This window comes from Hypanus sabinus, chromosome 5 (genome assembly GCF_030144855.1).
Source record: "Hypanus sabinus isolate sHypSab1 chromosome 5, sHypSab1.hap1, whole genome shotgun sequence".
In the NCBI taxonomy this organism is placed as follows: Eukaryota; Metazoa; Chordata; class Chondrichthyes; order Myliobatiformes; family Dasyatidae; genus Hypanus; species Hypanus sabinus.
The window spans coordinates 43949821-43971009 of NC_082710.1; the positions used below are offsets into that span (position 1 = coordinate 43949821).

General features: G+C 41.2%; 1 protein-coding gene across 1 annotated transcript in view; it reads right to left on the reverse strand.

Annotated features, from left to right (window-relative positions):
- Positions 1-21189, reverse strand: part of fancc (FA complementation group C) — a 181558-nt gene that overhangs the window by 109456 nt on the left and 50913 nt on the right. The window contains exon 5 of the mRNA XM_059969866.1: positions 1677-1778. Within this exon, the coding sequence (XP_059825849.1) occupies positions 1677-1778 (102 nt within the window). The remainder of the gene's footprint in view (positions 1-1676; positions 1779-21189) is intronic.

The following is a 21189-nucleotide window of genomic DNA, read 5'->3' on the forward strand; positions in this document are numbered from 1 at the left end:
CTCTTCAGTTTGGTTCCCACTCCCAGCAATTCTGGTTTTAAACTCTCCCCAATAGCCTCATCAAACCTCCCTGCCAGGATATTGGTCCCTCTCGGATTCTAGTGCAAGTCATCCTTATTGTACAGGTCACGTTCACCCCAAAAGAGGTCCCAAAGTTCCATAAATCTGAATCCCTGCCCCCTGCTCTAATCCCTCAGCCACTTATTTATCCTCAACCTCATTCTATTCCTATACTCACTGTCGTATGGCACAGGCAATAATCCTGAGATTATTATCCTTGTGGTCCTGCTTCTCAGCTTCTTTCCTAACTCCCTGTAGTCTGTTTTCTGGACCATATTAAGCACATGACAAAATAGGCTGAACTCAGTATGTTTCCCTAAGGGGAGAACTGGCCTGACAGATCTATTTTAATTATTTGAGAAAGTAACAAACAGGATAGACAAAGGAGAGTCAGTGGCATTTATTTGGGATCTGTTTTTAGTTTATTTGAATTGCCAGGTGCCACACATGAGGCTGCTAAACAAAATAGGAGCCCATGGTAATACTGGAAAGGTACTAGTCTGGATAGAAGATTGGCTGACTGGCAGAACACAAGGAGTGGGAATAAAGGGGGGGGGGGGGTTCTACTTGGCTGCCAGGCATTAGTAGTGTTTTGCAGGTGTCAGTGTTAGGTCAATTACTTTTTAAGTTATATGTTAATAATCTGGATAATGTATTTGATGGCTTTGTAGCCAGGTTTGTGGATGATACAAAGATAGGTGGAGGGGCAGATGGTCTGCAAAAGCACTTCAATAGGTGGGGGAATGGAAAAAGAAGAGGCAGAAGGAAGGAAAGACTACGTTCATGTACTTTGATAGAAGGAATAAAGGCATAGACTATTTTCTAAATGGAATTCAGAAATCAGAAGTGCAAAAGGACTTGGAAGTCCTAGTTCAGGGTTCCCTAAAGGTTAACTTGCAGGTTAAGTCAGTAGTAAGGACTTCATATGCAGCGTTACCAATAATCTCAAGAGCACTTGGATAGACATACAAGGATGTAATGCTGAGGCTTTATCAGACTACATTTGGAATACTATGAGTAAATTTGGGTGCCATATCTAAGGAAGGATGTGCTGATGTTGGAGACGATCCAGAGGAGGTTTTTGAGAATGATGCCAGGAATGAAGAGGTTAACCTATGAGAAGTAGTTGATGACTCTGAGACTGTAATCACCAGATGAGGAGGAATCTCACTGAAACCCACCAATTATTTAAAGACCTGGATAGAGTGGATGTTTCCAGTAGTGGGACAGTCTAGGGCCAAAGGGCCCAACCTCAGAATAAAAGGATGCCCATTTTGAACAGAGATGAGGAGGAATTTCTTTAGCCAGAGGGGGTTAGATATGAGGAATTTTTTGCACCTGATAGCTGTGGAGGCTAAGTATAGTTGAGTATAGTTGACAAACTAGTGGTTGTGTAACCACCCTCCTCACACCTTTTGCCAGAATTCCAAAATAGTGAAAAATATATATAAGGACCCAGTACAAAAGTATACAATCCATTTTGTATTTACTACCACATTCACTACAAATATAGATAAGAAAAGTATTTCCATCTTTGCAAATTAAAAAAAAGAACATGCATGCAATGAGAGCATTTGATTTAACTCTTAAAAGGTCTCTTCCAAGAATATACATACATTTTTCAATAATTTAAGATGGTAGTCCTCCTCTGGGAAATGTAAGCTCTGAATAAAGCTTCTGACTTCTTGATCCACACTAGTCAAACTCTGCAGCAAGCTCTATTGAAAAAAACAGTAAACAAGCAATATTAATATTTTTTAGAATGTTACTAATCAAATAACTTGGGTAATAGATAATGAATAGTGGCTCAGTACCCCCACAGTATGAAATCAAAAATTTCTAACTATCTTCATTTACTGACACTCAAAAGCAAACTGGGCATCAATCACTGATTAATAGAGCTGTGAACATAACTTTAAAGAACTAGAAAATTACAAAAATAACCATTACACGTAAATATAAATATATGAAGTTTCTAGATCTAAAGGCCAAAATGAAAAATCTGGGCTAGTGTTGTCTGTCATGTCATTTTCAGTGGTCTGTAGGGGATTTCTAGATAAATTGTTTAGACTTCAGATTCCAGGCATAATCCTGTAGAAATCACAGCTAAGGAAGGATAGATTTCTCAAATGTGCTGTGCAGAAAATAACATCAAATTAACTGGGGAAAATCACAAGCAGATCATTCAAAATATTATGAAATTTTGTGGATTAATGATTGATATTTTTGTGATAAATGGCATCCTGATATCAACTGTGGACATCACAAGATACTGAAGTGAGAAATGAGGCACCTAGTACTAAGAATGTTTTACATTGAGGCCTCCCAAAATGTAAGTCATTATTTTTCTGAAAAATCAGGCAGTTGGGATTTTACTGATAAATTCAGAACATATCTTCAAATATGTTTTATGACACACAACATGGCAGTTAAATAACATAACAAAAGATGCAAACCTAATTTAAAAATCTAAGATGTGACGCAGCCTAGACAATATACTAAACCATTTTCTTGCAAGAAAAATACATTATTCTTGCAGTTCTTACACTGGAAGGTTTTACCACACATCATTTAGTGATTTCCCCATTCAATAAAAATAAGGTCACATTTCTATAGTGCGAAGTTCAAGGTACATTTATTATCAGAGTATGCACAAAGTATATCACCATTGAGATTCATTTTCTTACAGGCATTCACTGTAGAACAGAGATATACAATAGAATCAATGGAAAACTACACACAGAGTCTGACAAACAACCAACGTGCAAAAAAAAAGACAAACAGTGCATATAAAAAATATAAATAAATCATACTGAGAACATGAGAAGGTAAGTCTATTCGAGGCATTCCTGAACAAATTTGTACAGCTGGCACCTGCCCAGCCTTTCTGGCATGTGGTGCAGCAGCTGTGACCGTTAGCAATTCAAACAGAATGTTATAGCATGAACAGTGAATCAAGCAGGTGAATCTTACAGTAAGATCCATTGCAGTACTTTGGCCCTTGTGTTCAACAATGTCCAGAAATTACAAATTCATAGTTCTGCATAGATTCAGACTTTATTTAAACTAGCTGTGAAGCAGGATCAGAGCAGATATGCCCTGTGAGGTAAAACTAGGGAACGTAGTTCTGATATCATTGGGAACAGCAGGGAGAACAAATTTACCAAGGTTGGAATTACCATGGTAAAAAAGCTGGGACAGATAGTGAACTCCCCACACATGGCCTTTAGCATGCAGGCTGAAGCTGCCATTTAGGATAAAATGTAGATTAGACCCAGCAAATCTTAAACTTGGAAGAGAAAGTCAAAGCACAGTAAGAACCACTTCAGTCCCAAGATTTTTTAAAGGTTATTCCCAAGAGGGAAGAAAAATCAGTGCACTTGGTGTGACAACTAATCATTATCAAGGTCAAAGTTGAGTTTATTGTCATATGCACACGTATATGTATGCAGAGGTACAGCTGCATCACAGGCACGTAGCATCAGAGAAGTAGCATTCCCAAGAAAATCATAAATTATACACAACTTTACAATGAAGAAAATACAATTTGAACAAAAAAATAGTCAGACCTTTCTACTCCAAAATGATCAAAGTTGTGATAGACATTTGGTTGAAGAACCAAATGGCTGAAGGGAAGTAGTTGTTCTTAAAACTGGTAGTACAGGACTTCAGGCCTCTGTAGCTCCTAGCTCATGGTAACTGCAGAAAGATGGCATGGCCTGGGCGCTGGGGATCTTTGGATGTTACCTCCTTGAGGCAGTACCTCCTGTAGACACTACTAGCAGTGGGGAAGGATGTGCCCGTGATGCATTGTGCATAGTCCAATATTCTGCAAATTCTTGTGTTCCTGTGCATTTGAACTGGCATGCCAAAACATCATGCAACCAGTCAGGATACTTTCACTGAACACTTTTCTATAACACATCTGTAGAGGGGTGTTAAGTGGCACTGAAACTCTTTAACTTCCTAAGGAAGTAAAGGTACTGGTGCTTGCAGTTTTGATGGCATCAAAATGCTGGGCCCAGGATAGTTCATCTAATATATTAACGCCCAGAGATTCAAGTTGCTGACTATCTCCACAGCCAATCCCTGAAGGTCTGTGTTTGCCCTCCATCCACTTCCTGAAGTCAACAATGAGCTCTTTAGTTTTACTGCCATTGAGTGAGAGGTTGTTACTGTGGCACCCCTCGGCCTGGAATCCTATCTCACTCCAGTAAGTGGACTCATTGCCACCTGTGATTTGTCCAACAACAGCATCATCAGTGAATCTGCATACGGCATTGGAGCTGTGCCATACAGTCATGTATGTATGGAGTTGAGCATGAGACTAAGCACGCAGTCTCGAGGTGTACCAGTGTTGACGATCAGTGATAAGGCGATGTCGTTAATAATCCTCACTGCTGAGGCCAGCCAATGAGAATCAGAATCAGGCTCAGGTTTATTATCACCGACATGTGATGTGAAATTTATTAACTTAGCAGCAGCAGTTCAATGCAATACATAATATAGAAAAAATTATAAATTAAAAATAATAAATAAATAAGTAAATCAATTACAGTATATGTATATTGAATAGATTTTAAAAAGTGCAAAAAACAGAAATATTAAGAAGGAGAGGTAGTGTCCAAGGGTTCAATGTCCATTTAGGAATCGATGGCAGAGGGGAAGAAGCTGTTCCTGAATCGCTGAGTGTGTGCCTTCAGGCTTCTGTATCTCCTGCCTGATGGTAACAGTGAGAAAAGGGCATGTCCTGGGTGCTGGAAGTCCTTGATAATGGATGCTGCCTTTCTGAGACACCACTCCTTGAAGGTTTCTTACGCTGAGTGTCAGGTCGTTGCTGTGGCACCATTCTACCATTTGGCATATCTCACTCCTGTACGCCCTCTCATCACCACCTGAGATTATACCAATAATGGTTGTATCATCAGCAAATTTATAGATGGCATTTGACTGTACTAGCCGTACAGTCATATGTATATAGAGAGTAGAGCAGTGGGCTAAGCACACACTCCTGAGGTGCACCAGTGTTGATTGTTATCACGAGGAGGATATGTTATCACCAATCCGCACAGATGGTGGTCTTCCGGTTAGGAAGTTGAGGATCCAGTTGCAGAGGGAGGTACAGGTAGGTCCAGGTCCTGCAACTTCTCAATCAGGATAGTGGGAATGATGGTATTAAATGCTGAGCTATAGTCGATGAAGAGCATCCTGACTCAGGTGTTTGTGCTGGCCAGGTGGTCTAAAGCCATCTGCAGAGCCATTGAGATTGTGGCAATAGGCAAATTGCAATGGGTCCAGGTCCTTGCTGAGGCAGGAGTTCAGTCTAGTCATGACCAACCTCTCAAAGCATTTCATCACTGTTGATGTGAACGCTGCTAGGTGATAGTCATTAAGGTAAATCACATTATTCTTCTTAGGCATTGGTATAATTGTTGTCTTTTTGAAGCAAGTGGGAACTTCCGCCCTTAGCAATGAGAGGTTGAAATCAGTGAGTGAAGTATCCCGTTGCAGAGGGAGGTACAAAGGGCTAGGTCTTGAAGCTTGATTCATAATTCATGCTTCCTGTGCTTTTTAGTTCTCAGTTGCCTGTTACGTAATTTAATTAATTTGTAATGCAATAGAAAAGCCATTTTAAAACCATACTTTGAGCTTTTCCTGCAGAAATAGTTCCTAGGCTTCATGACTCTTTTACTAATATCATTCTATCCTACTGTATCTGCTCCAGCACACTCTGCACCTTTTTGTTATTGTATAATTGTATATTTACTGCATATAAGGCAAGCTGATATAGATAAAAGGGTAACAAACTGTGGTAAGCTTGATCCTAAAATGTTTTGCATACACTACTTTTTAAGAATCAATGGTAACCCTGGGGATCTTGATGCAAAGCTAGGCAATGGTGGTGTCCCCGAAGATCTGATGAAGTTGAGTTTGCTTTGTCAGATAGCCATTGTCTGGCCAGATATTACCTGCTATTTATTACCTCAAGTGTGGCTTTCATATTACACAACTGACTTGTTAAGGAAGGTAAACACCTGAATTAAGCTTCAAGTTTAAAGTTTAATTATCATTCAGCCACAGAGGAATCCAGCTAAATGAAACAGGATTCCTTCAGAGCCACTGTGCAAAACAAATTACTAACAGCACACAACACACTGCACAATAGACAATAGGTGCAGAAGTAGACCATTCGGCCCCTCAAGTCTGCACCGCCATTCTGAGATCATGGCTGATCATTCACTATCAATACCCAGTCCCTTGATTCCCCTATCCATCAGATATCTATCTAGCTCCTTCTTGAAAGCATCCAGAGAATTGGCCTCCACTGTCTTCCGAGGTAGTGCATTCCACACCTGCACAACTCTCTGGGAGAAGAAGCTCTTCCTTAACTCTGTTTTAAATAACTGACCTCTTATTCTCAATCCATGCCCTCTGGTACTGGACTCTCCCAACATCTGGAACATATTTCCTGCCTCAATCCTATCAAATCCTTTAATTATCTTAAACGTTTCAATCAGATCCCCTCTCAATCTCCTCAATTCCAGCGTGTACAAGCCCAATCTCTCCAATCTCTCTGCGTAAAACAGCCCTGCCATCCCAGGAATCAACCTAGTGAATCTACGCTGCACTTCCTCAACTGCCAGAATGTCCTTCCTTAAACCTGGAGACCAAAACTGTACACAATATTCCAGGTGTGGTCTCACCAGGGCCCTGTACAAATGCAAAAGGACATCCTTGCTCTTGTATTCAATTCCCCTTGTAACAAAGGCCAACATTCCATTTGCCCTCTTCACTGCCTGTTGCACTTGCTCATTCACCTTCATTGACTGGTGAACTAGGACTCCTAGGTCTCTTTGCATTTCTCCCTTACCTAACTCTACACCGTTCAGACAATACTCTGCCCTCTTGTTCCTGCTTCCAAAGTGGATAACTTCACATTTATTCACATTGAATGACATCTGCCAAGTATCTGCCCACTCACCCAGCCTATCCAAGTCTCCCTGTATTCTCCTAACGTCCTCTTCGCATGTCACACTGCCACCCAGTTTAGTATCGTCAGCAAACTTGCTGATATAGTTTTCAATGCCCTCATCTAAATCATTGACATAAATCGTAAAGAGCTGTGGTCCCAATACAGAGCCCTGTGGTACCCCACTAGTCACCTCCAGCCAGTCCGAGAAACACCCATTCACTGCTACCCTTTGCTTTCTATCTGCCAACCAGTTTTCTATCCATGTTGAAACCCTGCCCCCAATGCCATGAGCTCTGATTTTACTCACCAATCTCCTATGTGGCACCTTATCGAATGCCTTCTGAAAATCTAGGTATACAACATCCACTGGCTTACCCTCGTCTAACATCCTTGTTACACCCTCAAAAAACTCCAACAGATTAGTCAAGCATGATTTGCCCTTGGTAAATCCATGCTGGCTCGGTCTAATCCTATTTCTGCCATCTAGATGTGCCACTATTTCGTCCTTAATAATGGACTCATCTTCCCCACTACTGACGTTAGGCTAACAGGGCGATAGTTCTCCGTTTTCTCCTTCCCTCCCTTCTTGAAAAGTGGGATAACATTAGCCACTCTCCAACCTTCAGGAACTGATCCTGAATCTAAGGAACATTGGAAAATGATTAACAATGCATCCGCAATTTCCTGAGCCACCTCTTTTAAAGCCCTCGGATGCAGACCATCTGGACCCGGGGATTTATTAGCCTTCAGTCCTACCAGTCTACTCATCACAGTTTCTTTCCTAATGTCAATCTGTCTCAATTCCTCTGATATCTTATGACCCTGGCCCATCCATACATCTGGGAGATTGCTTGTGTCCTCCCTGGTGAAGACAGATCTAAAGTACGCATTAAATTCTGTTGCCATTTCCCTGTTTCCCATAACAATTTCTCCCAATTCATTCTTCAAGGGGCCAACATTGTTCTTAACTATCTTCTTTCTCTTCACATAGCTAAAAAAGCTTTTGCTATCCCCTTTTATATTCCTGGCTAGATTGAGCTCATACCTGATTTTTTTCTCTCCGTATTGCTTTTTTAGTTAAGATCTGCTGTTCCTTAAAACTTTCCCAATCATCTGTATTCCCACTCATCTTAGCCCTGTCATACTTCTTTTTCTTTAATGCTATACAATCTCTGACTTCCTTTGTCAACCACTGTGGCCCCTTCCCCCTCTTTGAATCCTTCCTTCTCATTGGAATGAACTGCTTTTGCATCTTTTGTATTATCCCCAAGGATATCTGCCACTGCTGATCCACTGTCTTTCCTGCCAGGGCATCTGCCCATTTAACTTTGGCCAGCTCTTCCCTCATGGCTCTGTAGTCTCCTTTATTTAATTGCAACACTGACACCTCTGATCTGCCCTTATACCTCTCAAATTGTAGATAAAAACTTATCATGTTATGATCACTACTTCCTAATGGCTCCTTTACTTCAAGATCACTTATCAATTCCTGTTCATTACACATCACCAAGTCCAAAATAGCCTCGTTCCTGGTTGGCTGAAGCACAAGCTGTTCCAAAAATACATCCCTTAGACACTCCACAAACTCCCTATCCTGGGGTCCAGCACCTACCTGATTCTCCCAGTTCACCTGCATGTTGAAATCTCCCATAACGACTGCATTGCCTTTAGCACATGCCAATGTTAACTCCCTAATCAACTTGTACCCAATATCCACGCTACTGTTTGGGGGCCTGTACACAACACCCATTAGGGTCTTTTTACCCTTACTGTTCCTCAGCTCAATCCACACAGACTCTACTTCCCCTGTTCCTAAGTCACCCCTTGCTAAGGACTGAATCTCATTCCTCACCAACAGGGCCACCCCACCCCCTCTTCCCATATTTCTGTCTCTACGATAGCACGTATACCCTGGTACACTCAATTCCCAGGCCTGATCCCCTTGCAGCCATGTCTCCGTTATCCCAACAATATCGTAGTTCCCCATTTTCATCTGAGCTTCAAGCTCATCTGTCTTATTTCTGACACTACGCGCATTCAAGTATAGAATTCTTAGCCCATTCCTCCTCTCTTTGCTTAAAACACTGTCTATTGTACCTAACCCAGTTCCTTGAACTTCCATCGGGCTAATTGCACCTTGAATTTTGATGACCTTCTCAAGATCACCCAAACCTTCTACACATTTAACCCCATGCTCCGTCTGACCAACCCTCTGTACATATAACTTTTCCAACACATGTTCTGTCTCACCTTTCTCCTTTACACAATTAATATTTGCTGTATTATTGCACATAGCACAAATAGCACACAATAGACCACTAAGAGTAATAGTCCATTCTTGAGCAAATTGATGAAAACTCCTGCAACTCCTTTCACCATTTTTCATTTCAAATTAGTGAATGCCTCACACCAATATATTGTTGATTTGGCATTTTGCATCAGCTAAGACAAAAAAGCATCAATTTCAATAAAGGGAACACAAAAGCAATGAACGAATATTTCCTGTGGCAGCTTTAACATTGACCATATTTTGCAGTGTAATTTGCTGGAAGTGGCACAACACAACACACAGGGTACTGAATGAAACCGGTGAGAAACGAAGTGACACCCTATCAGATGTAAGATCGTTTGTCATAAATCTGAATTATCATCTCCAGCTCTATCTCTCGATCCCTTCCACTTGCTCTTCCTACCGCCTCACAAAAGAAACTGGTTTCAGCAGCTTCAGCTCTACCCTGTTCCAGAACTGAATCTTTTTATTGCAGCTTGAAAAGATATATACTTCAGGCTTATTTTATTGACAACATTCATAAACATGCTTCTAATTTCTGCTTTCCTCCTTCCACTTACACTTCTGTATTCTTATTTATAAAGAAATTCAATGTATAGAAACCTGAATTTACTTAGAAATTATACTTCGATATTGATTTTCCTCTCATGGAGTACAACCAATAATGCAACTGATTCCACTAAAACAGTGAAATCTCAAAGTATATCCCCTTCATAAGCAAAAGTAAAGGTAAAGGTACTCTAGTACCCTCTGCAGTTCAGTTGAGATAGTGCATTATCTAAATTTGTGGAAAACTGAGACAGACAGAAACAGAAGGTAAGAGTCAGACTAAGAAACAGAAAAAGAGAGAGAGAGAAACAGACAGACAGAAAAAGAGACAGGGGGACAGAAAGAATGCAGTTAGCTTGACATCGCTGGTGTCTGAAAAGAGGATGCTGTCCAAGTTGCATGTCATCTTGGACAATGACTCCCATCCACTCCATAATGTACTGGGTTAGGCACAGGAGTACATTCAGCCAGAGACTCATTCCATCAAGATGTAAAACTGAGAGGCATAGGAAGTCATTCCTACCTGTGGCCATCAAACTTTACAACTCCTTCCTCGAAGTGTCAGACACCCTGAGCCAATAGGCTGGTCCTGGACTTATTTCCACTTGGCATGATTATAACCATATAACTATATAACAATCACAGCACGGAAACAGGCCATCCTGGCCCTCCTAGTCCGTGCCGAACCCTTAATCTCACCTAGTCCCACCTACCCGCACTCAGCCCATAACCCTCCACTCCTTTCCTGTCCATATACCTATCCAATTTTACCTTAAATGACACAACTGAACTGGCCTCTACTACTTCTACAGGAAGCTCATTCCACACAGCTATCACTCTTTGAGTAAAGAAATACCCCCTCGTGTTTCCCTTAAACTTCTGCCCCCTAACCCTCAAATCATGTCCTCTAGTTTGAATCTCCCCTACTCTCAATGGAAACAGCCTGTTCACGTCAACTCTATCTATCCCTCTCAAAATTTTAAATACCTCGATCAAATCCCCCCTCAACCTTCTACGCTCCAATGAATAGAGACCTAACTTGTTCAACCTTTCTCTGTAACTTAATTGCTGAAACCCAGGTAACATCCTAGTAAATCGTCTCTGCACTCTCTCTAATTTATTGATATCTTTCCTATAATTCGGTGACCAGAACTGCACACAATATTCCAAATTTGGCCTTACCAATGCCTTGTACAACTTTAGCATTACATCCCAACTTCTGTACTCAATGCTTTGATTTATAAAGGCCAGCGTTCCAAAAGCCCTCTTCACCACCCTATCTACATGAGACTCCACTTTCAGGGAACTATGCACAGTTATTCCTAGATCTCTCTGTTCCTCTGCATTCCTCAATGCCCTACCATTTACTCTGTATGTTCTATTTGGATTATTCCTGCCAAAATGTAGAACCTCACACTTCTCAGCATTAAACTCCATCTGCCAACATTCAGCCCATTCTTCTAACCGGCATAAATCTCCCTGCAAGCTTTGAAAATCCACCTCATTATCCACAACACCTCCTACCTTAGTATCATCGGCATACTTACTAATCCAATTTACCACCCCATCATCCAGATCATTTATGTATATTACAAACAACATTGGGCCCAAAACAGATCCCTGAGGCACCCCGCTAGTCACCGGCCTCCATCCCGATAAACTTATTATTATTTAATTATTTATGGTTTTATATTGCTATACTTCTACACAATTCTTGGTGCGGCTGTAATGAAACCCAATTTCCTTTGGGATCAATAAAGTATGTCTGTCTGTCTGTCTTGTTATCATAGCAATGTAAAAGCAGTGATCTGTCATTTAGGACAGATATAGTGCACTTCCTATAGTGCAACTAAGGTGCACTAGAATAATTCCTGGGGTAGTGGAGATTTGAATCATGAAGATAGATTAAGCAGATTGAGCTCAAACAACCTATCTTTGAGAAATCTGAGAAGTGATCACATTGAAGCATAAAGTACTCAGATCCATTATCAGGGACACCTACCACCCAGGACATGCTCTTTTCTCACTGTTACCATCAGGAAGAAGGTACAGGAGCCTCAGGACCCTCACCAGCAGGTCCAGGAATAGTTATTATCTCTCAATCATCAGGTTTTTGAACCAGTGGGGATAACATCACTTTGCACAGTTTGATATCTTTTGCGCATTGGGTGCGGTCTTTCATTGATTCTATTCTGTTTCTTGGATATACCGACCACACCCGCAAGAAAACAAATTTCAAGTTTGGGTATGCAAACACGAGGAAATCTGCAGATGCTGGAAATTCAAGCAACGCACACAAAATGCTGGTGGAACACAGCAGGCCAGGCAGCATCTATGGGAAGAAGTGTCGACTGTACTTCTTCCTGTAGATGCTGCCTGACCTGCTGCGTTCCACCAGCATTTTGTGTGTATTCAGGTTTGGAAATTTACTTTGAACTTCAGAGAGTAGCACCACCAGAAGCTGAACCAATTTGGGGGGTAAAAAGTATCAAATGAAGTTGATTGGAAGCATTCTTGAATTATAGAAATTTGGAAACTCAGCGAGGAGGCAAGGTTACAATTATTATGGATCGACATGAGCTGGTGGCTAAGGTAGGAGAAGAAATCAGCATAGATAAAGATGCAGAAGTTTTTACTTCTAACATTCAGTCAGAGTAAATTGCTGGTAGCCCAGGGCAAGAGTCCAGAGTAGTTCTGCTCTTGAGTGAAGTTGTGGATAATTGAGGATGGATGACATTAGCCATATGAGAATCTGACCAGGCTTGTGCAAGGACATTACTAAAACACTACAGGAGACACAAGAAACTTCATATGTTGATATATGGAGCAGAAAACAAGTTGCTGAAGGAACTCAATAGTCAAGCAGCATCTGCAGAAGCAACGTTGCAGATCAAGACCCTGCATCGGACTCTGCACACCCGGTTGAGTATAATTTGTGACCTAAGATTGAGGAACATTGGAGGTGACATTTTGAGGACTAAAAGAAACCATTACAGCAGATGCTCACACTATAATTAGATCAAGGAAAATTGCGTCAGGAAAGAGTACCGATCAAACATACCAAATTCAGAAAATATGTGCTTTGTTAGTGTACTCATTGATACAATTTAAGGGCATCCATCAACTAAAATACACACAACATTTTAAAAACAAGCAACAGATTGAATGATCAGATAATGCTTTAGTGATAACAGATGAGAGATGAATATTGTCCAGGACACCAGCTCTTGCCAGTTCCTTGGGATTTTGCACGTCCATCTGGGGCGGCATAGGTCCAACTCCGTAAATTACTGAAGGTTATCCAAGGCAATGTGCTCAAGTCTTGACCCCATGACCTTCCGAGTTGGTGTTTATACTTCATTTAAATTGTAATCTCATACATTTAAAATTCTACAGTGTGAGTACTTGTAAATTGTTTAGTAATTTGCAATGTGCAGCTGCCTTTTACGAGAGAAATGAAAATTTCAAGTAAATGTCAACACTTGACAGCAATTGGAAAAATATCCACAACCAACTTGATCACAGCAATGTTAAAGATGAACACGATATATTTGTTCTGGTTTACTAAATAACCATCCCTGGGATAAGAATGTTTTATACTACATTAGTAAGACAGAATAATTTGCAAATATGTTTGCACTAAAATATACAAATATTAAATATCTACATGAATGTACTGAAAAATTGCTTACAAAATACAAGAGCTACAAAATACAAGAGCGATCTTTACATCTACAGCGCCCTCTAGTGCAGGCCTCTGCTCTTGCAGAATTTTCAAGTCAGAGTAATTTATAAAACTGCATCTCCAGTTTCCAAGTCTCTGGCCTTAGACTCAACAAATTATATGGAAGATGGCTCTACATTACTTCTTACTATTGACTAGTGCCACATATTCTTTGTTGTGGAGGAAAATGCAGAGAATGACGTGCTGGATGCAGAGGCTCATGGGGTGGTTGGCAAGGGCAAGAGGCACTCTATCCCTGCTAAGGCATTGGGAAGATGGAGTTTTTCCACAATTTCCATCACCTTCAATGGGACCCTACTGCCAAACACATCTTTACCCTTCCCCCACCCTTTCTCCACTTTCTGTTGGGATCATTCCCTCTGTAATTCCCAAGTTCATTCATCCCTGCCCACTAATCCCCCTCCTGGCACTTCTCATCTACCCATTCTACCTCCTCCCTCACCTCCATTCAGGGCCCCATACAGTTCTCCCAGGTGAGTTAATACTCCATCCACTGTGGTAATAATTTACCAAAATTCTCTGGACTCTAGACAGGAACCAGCAGATTGGAAGACAGCAAATGTCATGCCACAGTTCAAAAAAGGATGTAGGCAAAAGGCAGATAACTATAGACCACTTAGTTTAACATCTGTAGTTGGGGAAATGATTGAGGCTATCATTAAAGAAGAAATAGCCAGGCATCTGGAAAGAAATGTATCCATCATTTAAGGATTTAAGGTGCCACATAAAAGACTTATCCATAAGATAAGGATGCATAGAGTTGTGGGTAATACATTGATAGATGATTGGTTAAGTAGTAGAAAGCAGAGAGTTGGGATACATGGGTGTTACTCTGGTTAGCAATCAGTGGTGAGTGCTTTGCTGCAGGGGTCGGTGCTGGGCCCGCAACTGTTCACAATATACATTAACAATCTGGAAGACGGGGCCAAGTGTAGTGTATCCAAGTTTGGTGATGACACTAAATTGAGGGGGAAAGCAAATAGCACATAAGATATGGAGAGTCTGCAGAGAGATATAGATAGGTTAAGTAAGTGGGCAAGGGTCTAGCAGATGGAGTATAATGTTAGTAAATGCGAGGTCATTCACTTTGGAAGGAAGAATGGAAGAACAGCTTATTATTTAAATGGTAAAAATTTGCAGCATGCTGCTGTGCCAAGGGACTTGGGACTGCTTATGTATGAATCACAAAAGGTTGGTTTGCAGGTGCAGCAGGCTATCAAGAAGGCAAATGGAATGTTGGCTTTCATCACTAGAGGGATTGAATTTAAGAGCAGGGAGCTTATACTGCAACTGTACAGGGTACTGGTGAGGCCGCACCTGGAGTACTGCATGCATTTCTGGTCTGCATACTTGAAAGGGGTAGATGAGGTAGAGGCAGGAAAGTTGTTTCCACTGGTAGGTGAGACTAAAACTAGGGGAATTAGCCGCAAGATTCAGGTGAGTAGATTTAGGAGTGAGATGGTGAATCCACTCACAGAGTGGACTCCCAGAGAGTGGTGAATCTGTGGAATTCTCTGCCCAATGAAGCAGTGGAGGCTACCTCAGTAAATATATTCAAGACAAGGTTGGATAGATGTTTGCATAGTAGGGGAATTAAGGGTTATGGGTAAAAGGCAGGTAGGTGGAGATGAGTCCATGACAAGATCAGCCATGATCTCATTGAATGGTGAAACAGACTCGACGGACCAGATGGCCTACTCATCCTCCTATTTCTTATGTTCATCTGTGAATCTTTTGGGGTCATCTTCTGTATCCAGTGTTCCCGATATGGCCTCTTCTGCACTACAGAGACCCGATGTAGATTGGGGGAACAGTTTTGTTGATTACATTCACCTCATCTGCAAAAAGCAGGATTTCCTGGTGCCCATTCATTCAAACTCTAGTCCCCATTCCGACATTTCAGTCTATAGCCTCTCCTACTGTTCGATGAGGCAGCTCTCAGTTAGGAGGAACAACACCTCATATTCCATCAGGGTGGCCTCCAACCTGATGTCATGAACATCAATTTCTGGTAATTTCCCCCTTCCCCTCTTCTTCAATTTCCCACTCAGGCCCCCCCCTCTTTACTCTTCTCTTCTCCTCACTTGCCTCACATCTCCATGTGATGGCCCTCCTCCTTCCCTTTCTGTCATGTCCACCTTTCACCTCCCAGCTTCTTACTTCATCCCCTCCCCCACCCACCTGGCTCCACCCATCATCTTATAGATTGTACTCCTCCCTACCCCCAACCCCCATGACCACCATCCTCCTTTCCAGTCCTGGTGAACGGTCTTGGCCTGAAATATTAACTGTTTATTCATCTCCATAGATGCTGCTTGATCTGCTGAGTTCGTCCAGCATTTTGCGTGTATTGCTCTGGACTTCCAGCATCTGCAGAATCTCTTCTCTTTCCCATTTAACCTGATATCTCTTACGCAGATGAAACAGTGAAACACTCAGATATGATACACAATAGTTCCTGAAGATCTGAGTGCTGGATTAGGTACTGTCGATGGAGAAATAAGACTGAGATAATGCTGTAGGGGGGACGATGTTGCAGCAGTTCAGGCCAGTGTTTGATACCAATAACTCGGTGGCTGCTGTGAGCCCAGTCTGATCTTTATGCTCTTCAGAGTTCAGGCAGCTTCACAAGTATTGGTACTACCAAGTCACCTTCAACATTGAACACTGAAGTTACCCACCCAGAGTATATTGTACTCCTCAATTCTTCTCCTAAATGGTACTATATGTGAAAGAGTGAAGGTTTCCCAGTTGAAGCTGGATAGCAATTAGTAATCAAAGTAAGCTGCCTTGGCCATGTTTGACTCAATGTCATGAACTTGCAAAAGAATCTATGTTAGGGACTATATGCCACCACATCGCCATCTCTTATGGATCCCAGTCTGGCGTTCAAGCTCCAGTTTAGTGGCATCTGACTGTAGATATATACTGTACACCCAAACAAAACAGTGTTCCTTCAGACCACGGTGCACCCACAAAACATATATCACACACAGCTCGTAAAACAAAAATATTAACACGAGTAAGTTATTAAAATATAATTCAAAGTGCATGAGGTACGCAGCATGAGTAAGCAGTAAACTGCTTGCTATCCTAGTGACAAGACCTCAGTGCTGGCTGGGTATTCATTAGTCTCACAGTCTGAGGGAAGAAGCTATTACCAAGACTGACAGCCCTAGTCCTGATGCTTCTGCATCTCCTTCCTGACAGTAGTGAGTCAAAGAGATTATGAGAATGGTGGTAGGGATCCTCAACAATGTTTTGGGATCTTCGTAAACAATGCGCCTGGTAAACATTACAAATGGGGGTGTGAAGGACTTCTAGGCAGTTTTTACGATCCTCTATAGGGTCTTGCAATCTGATGCCTTGCAGGTACTTTACCACACAATGATGCAGCCAGGCAGGACACTCTTGATGGTGCTCTTGTAAAATGTTGTTAGAATGGGGTGGAGATACTTGCGAGCTTCAGTCTCCTCTGTCCATGTAGACACTGTTGAGCATTCTTAACTAATGAGGAGGTGTTGTGGGTCCAGGTTAGATCATCCATGATGTGCACACCAAGGAACTTTGTGTTCTTCACTCCTCTCTGTGGCAGAGCCATTGATTTGCAATGGAAAGTGTCTGATCTACACCTTCCTGAAGTGTACAATCATCTCTTTTTTCTTGTCTGTGTGGGGACTCTGCTTGACATTCTCATACCATTTGACAAAATGACTGATGTGACATCGAGGAAAACCCCCTCTCCCCCTGAGGAACAAGCACCCTAACTGACCTCCTCTCTGTAGGTAGACTCAAAAATGTTGTTGACAATGCCAACGACTGTTGTATCAACAGCATATTTGATGATGCAGTTTGAAATGGATGTGGCAGTGCAGTCATAAGTCAGCAGCATGGACAGCAATGGGCTGAGCACACAGTCCTGCAGGTCACCAGTACTCAGCAAGATGGAGCTTGTACTGTGGCTGCCAACTTGGACGAACTGCATTCTTTCTGTCAAGACGTCAAAGATCCAGTGACAGAGAGGAGTGCTGAGTCCCAACGAGGATAGCTTACCAGTCCTCCTCTATGGGATGATCATATTAAACACTAAGCTGAAATCAATGAACAATAACCTTGCATTTAAGGCATTGTTTTCCAGGTGTGACAGGGCCAAAACTTTGGCACTATCACTGCAGCAGTTTGAGCGGCAGGCAAATTGGAAAGGGTCCAATGTAACTGGAAGGTCAGATTTTATACAATCCATTCCAGCCGCTCAAAGCACTTCATGATTGTCGAGGTCAGAGCTACTGGGTGGTAACTTTTTAAGTCAGTTACCACCACACCCTTGGGCAGCAGAATGATGCTGGCTGCCTTGAAGCCTGGAAGGACAGCGGACTGTTTTAAAGAGACATTACCAATAAGATCTCAGTTAGCTGGGCTGCACAATCCCTCAGCACCCGACCAGGTATGCTGTCTGGCCCCACAGCTTTGCTTGGATTTACCCTGGCTAGGATCCTCCTCAACTCAGCTGCAGCCAGACAGGGTGCCTGTTCCTTGGGGAGAGAGGGGGCTTTCCTTGATGATACATCATTAATTTTGTCAAATCCTGCATAGAAGCCATTCAGCTTATCAGGAAGGGCGGCATCAAGGCTTCAAGTCTCATGTTCTTTTATTGTTTGTATACTCTGCCACAATGCGCAGTGTGTCCCTGATGCCACAAGGATAACTGTGAATTTTCTGTGAGTACTTTTGCTTTGCCTTCCTGATGATAAGTAAGAACGTTTTGGGTGTGACATGTCCAACAAGGAATATCTGTAACTTTGGATGGAATGCACAATTTGCAGTTTGACTATGCCTTTCTGGAGAAATTTTGTGTCAACTCTTCTGATTTTGGCAGAAGTACTGCAGAGCCAACTAGACCACATTGGGTTGGTTGTATGTCTGTGGCGAAGTCAATGATCCAATTTCTTGATTCTTATTCATTTTTTAATATATAATGTGTTTCTTCAATTGCAACGGATATTAAAATGAAAGCAGATTAGATTAATTTATTAAAACTTTAACTCTGTCACCACCTACATAAAGACTGCCTGACCCACTGAGTGTTTCCACCATTTTATTTTTACTTCAAATTTTCTGCTCTATTTTAGTTTGCTTTTGACTCAAGCGTTAAGTCATTTCAGATGTTAAAACTCCACAGCATAGTCTGTGGTCTGGAGGCATCAGGAGACCAGATACAGATAGAAGAGTTCTTTGCGATAAAGCAGAGTTATAAACTAGCTGGGTTAGTAAAAATTTGTCACTGAGACATACTTTTAAAATTCTACTACACTAACTGAACTGAATTTCACTTAATTAACTGAATTTAAATTTCCTGGCTTATAGGATGTGATATGATCTCCTCTCTCCAGATCTTTCTGGTTTTTGTCCAGTAACAAATTTAGTTGTTTAAACTTATAGATAATGGTTAAATTTTACTGGAGTCAAATAAGAGCAGATATCCAATAAATATGTTACATACAACTAATCCTTTAAGCGGGTAACAAAGAATTTCAATATTGCCATTTGCCAATTAAACAAACCAGGATTAATAGAAAAGAAAGTAATGACCATATTTGAAACAACGTCATTCTGAATAACAATAAATGTATGGATATTTAAAACAGGACATTAAAAGAGGATGACCAAACAGAGACAAATAAAAGCTTTGGTGTAGTAATTTAAATTTACTGGGAGTTCCAAGGTACAAGATAAACACTGGTACATTTATTAAGGAACTCTGAAAACCATTTTCCAACCAGTGTTAAGATGAACTGAATTGGTTATTCCCATTTGCACCACAGATTAATTTAAAGGAAAGCCAGGTAAATACATGAGGAAGATTAGAATCGATACTAATAGCCTGAGTTGAACTGGGTGGGTGCAGTATGTACAGTACAATATCACTGACAAACTGGGCCAGAAAGCCTTTTTCAGAACTGAAAATCCTATGCACACTATGAAGTGAAGGGATATGCTGCAGTAATTTCTTGGACAATAACTGAAGACACTCTACTGAAAACAGCAAGTAGTTTGTGAGTTTGTATACATGCTATAAAAGGATGGTGTGCTGAAGAGTAAGGTCTGTTTTGTTTCTCATTCATAACAGCAGCACAGTAATAGAGAAATGTGAACATACACTTTACTCCAGCTATATTCTATTCCTGGACTCATTGACTCCAAATTGCTTAAGCAGTGGAAAGTATCAAATAAAACTTAATATAGAAAAAATTACTGGACTTCTGGCTTCTAAGGAAACAGCCCCATGTTAGTTTGGCTGAACAAACCCACAGATTGTGATTCAATAAGTTCTATCAATCAGAACACAAAGGTTCTTTCATACATTTAAACACAGAAGTGACTATAGCCATACATTTAGAAAATGCTATTTCAAAAAACAGTTTGACTGCCATTTGAAATGTAGGCACACTCAATCATGTTTAGCCAGTCTCAGAATGACTGCTACATTAGCAGCCATAGGGCAGCATGCCTGTATGAAAAGGAAGTGGAAAAGCAGACCAGCTAACAAGGCCAGCTTCATGTCACAGAAACAGGTATATCAGGCAATCAAAGAGAGGGGTTGATTGCAGCCAAGCAAAACTGTGTGATCCATTCTATGCCATTTGACCTGAAATGTAATCAAATTTTATCACTTTTTAGAAATGGGAAATAATTTACTTTAAGCATATTTCCATTCAATGTATTATACACTGTACATGCAATTCAAGAAGACTTTGTAGAGTAAGTGTGTTCAGATTGGGAATGCAAGCAACATTTCAAGGCAGTCAGAGCTTGCTGCCGGCAGTGAGATGCCTGCACTCAATGAACAGATCAAGCAAAAACGTACTGTTTTTGAATATACCCATGTTAATTTGTTGCTCAGTATCAACGCTGTCCAAAATGGTCAATCCTTGTGTGAAGCTGTTGTTTGGTGAGTTAAACAAACTCTGCCTGTGAGTGATAGGGGGGGAAATCACAGCTGGCTGACCTATGTCTTCAAGTTTTAGAGTCATAGAACACTACAGCTCAAAAACGGGCCATTCAGCCCATCTAGTCCATGCCAAACCTATAATGCTGCCTAGTCCCATTGACTTGCATACAGTCCCTAGCCCTCCATTTCCCTTGCATCCATGACCAATCTAAATCGAACCCACATTCACCACTTCCACTAGCACTTCATCCCTCACTCTCAAAACCCTCTGAGTGAAGAAGTTCCCCCTCGTGTTCCCCTAAAACAGGGGTCACCAACCTTTCTCGTACTGCAGACTGGTTTAATATTGACAATATTCTTATGGACCAGCCAACAGTGGTGGGGGGGGGGGGGTTTGTTATTCACGACCAGAAAATAGGTGATAAGTCAACTATAAGTCACTTATAAGTGGCTAATATACTCAATTTCGTTTCTAAAAGTGTTTATCTAACAAATTTAATATTAAGCACACAAGCACATATTTTCCACGCATAAATATAGTGGTCAATTATAAGTCAATAGCATCATAACATTTTAAGTAACGTTTGGATATTAAATACACAGCACATATTTTCCTCATATGA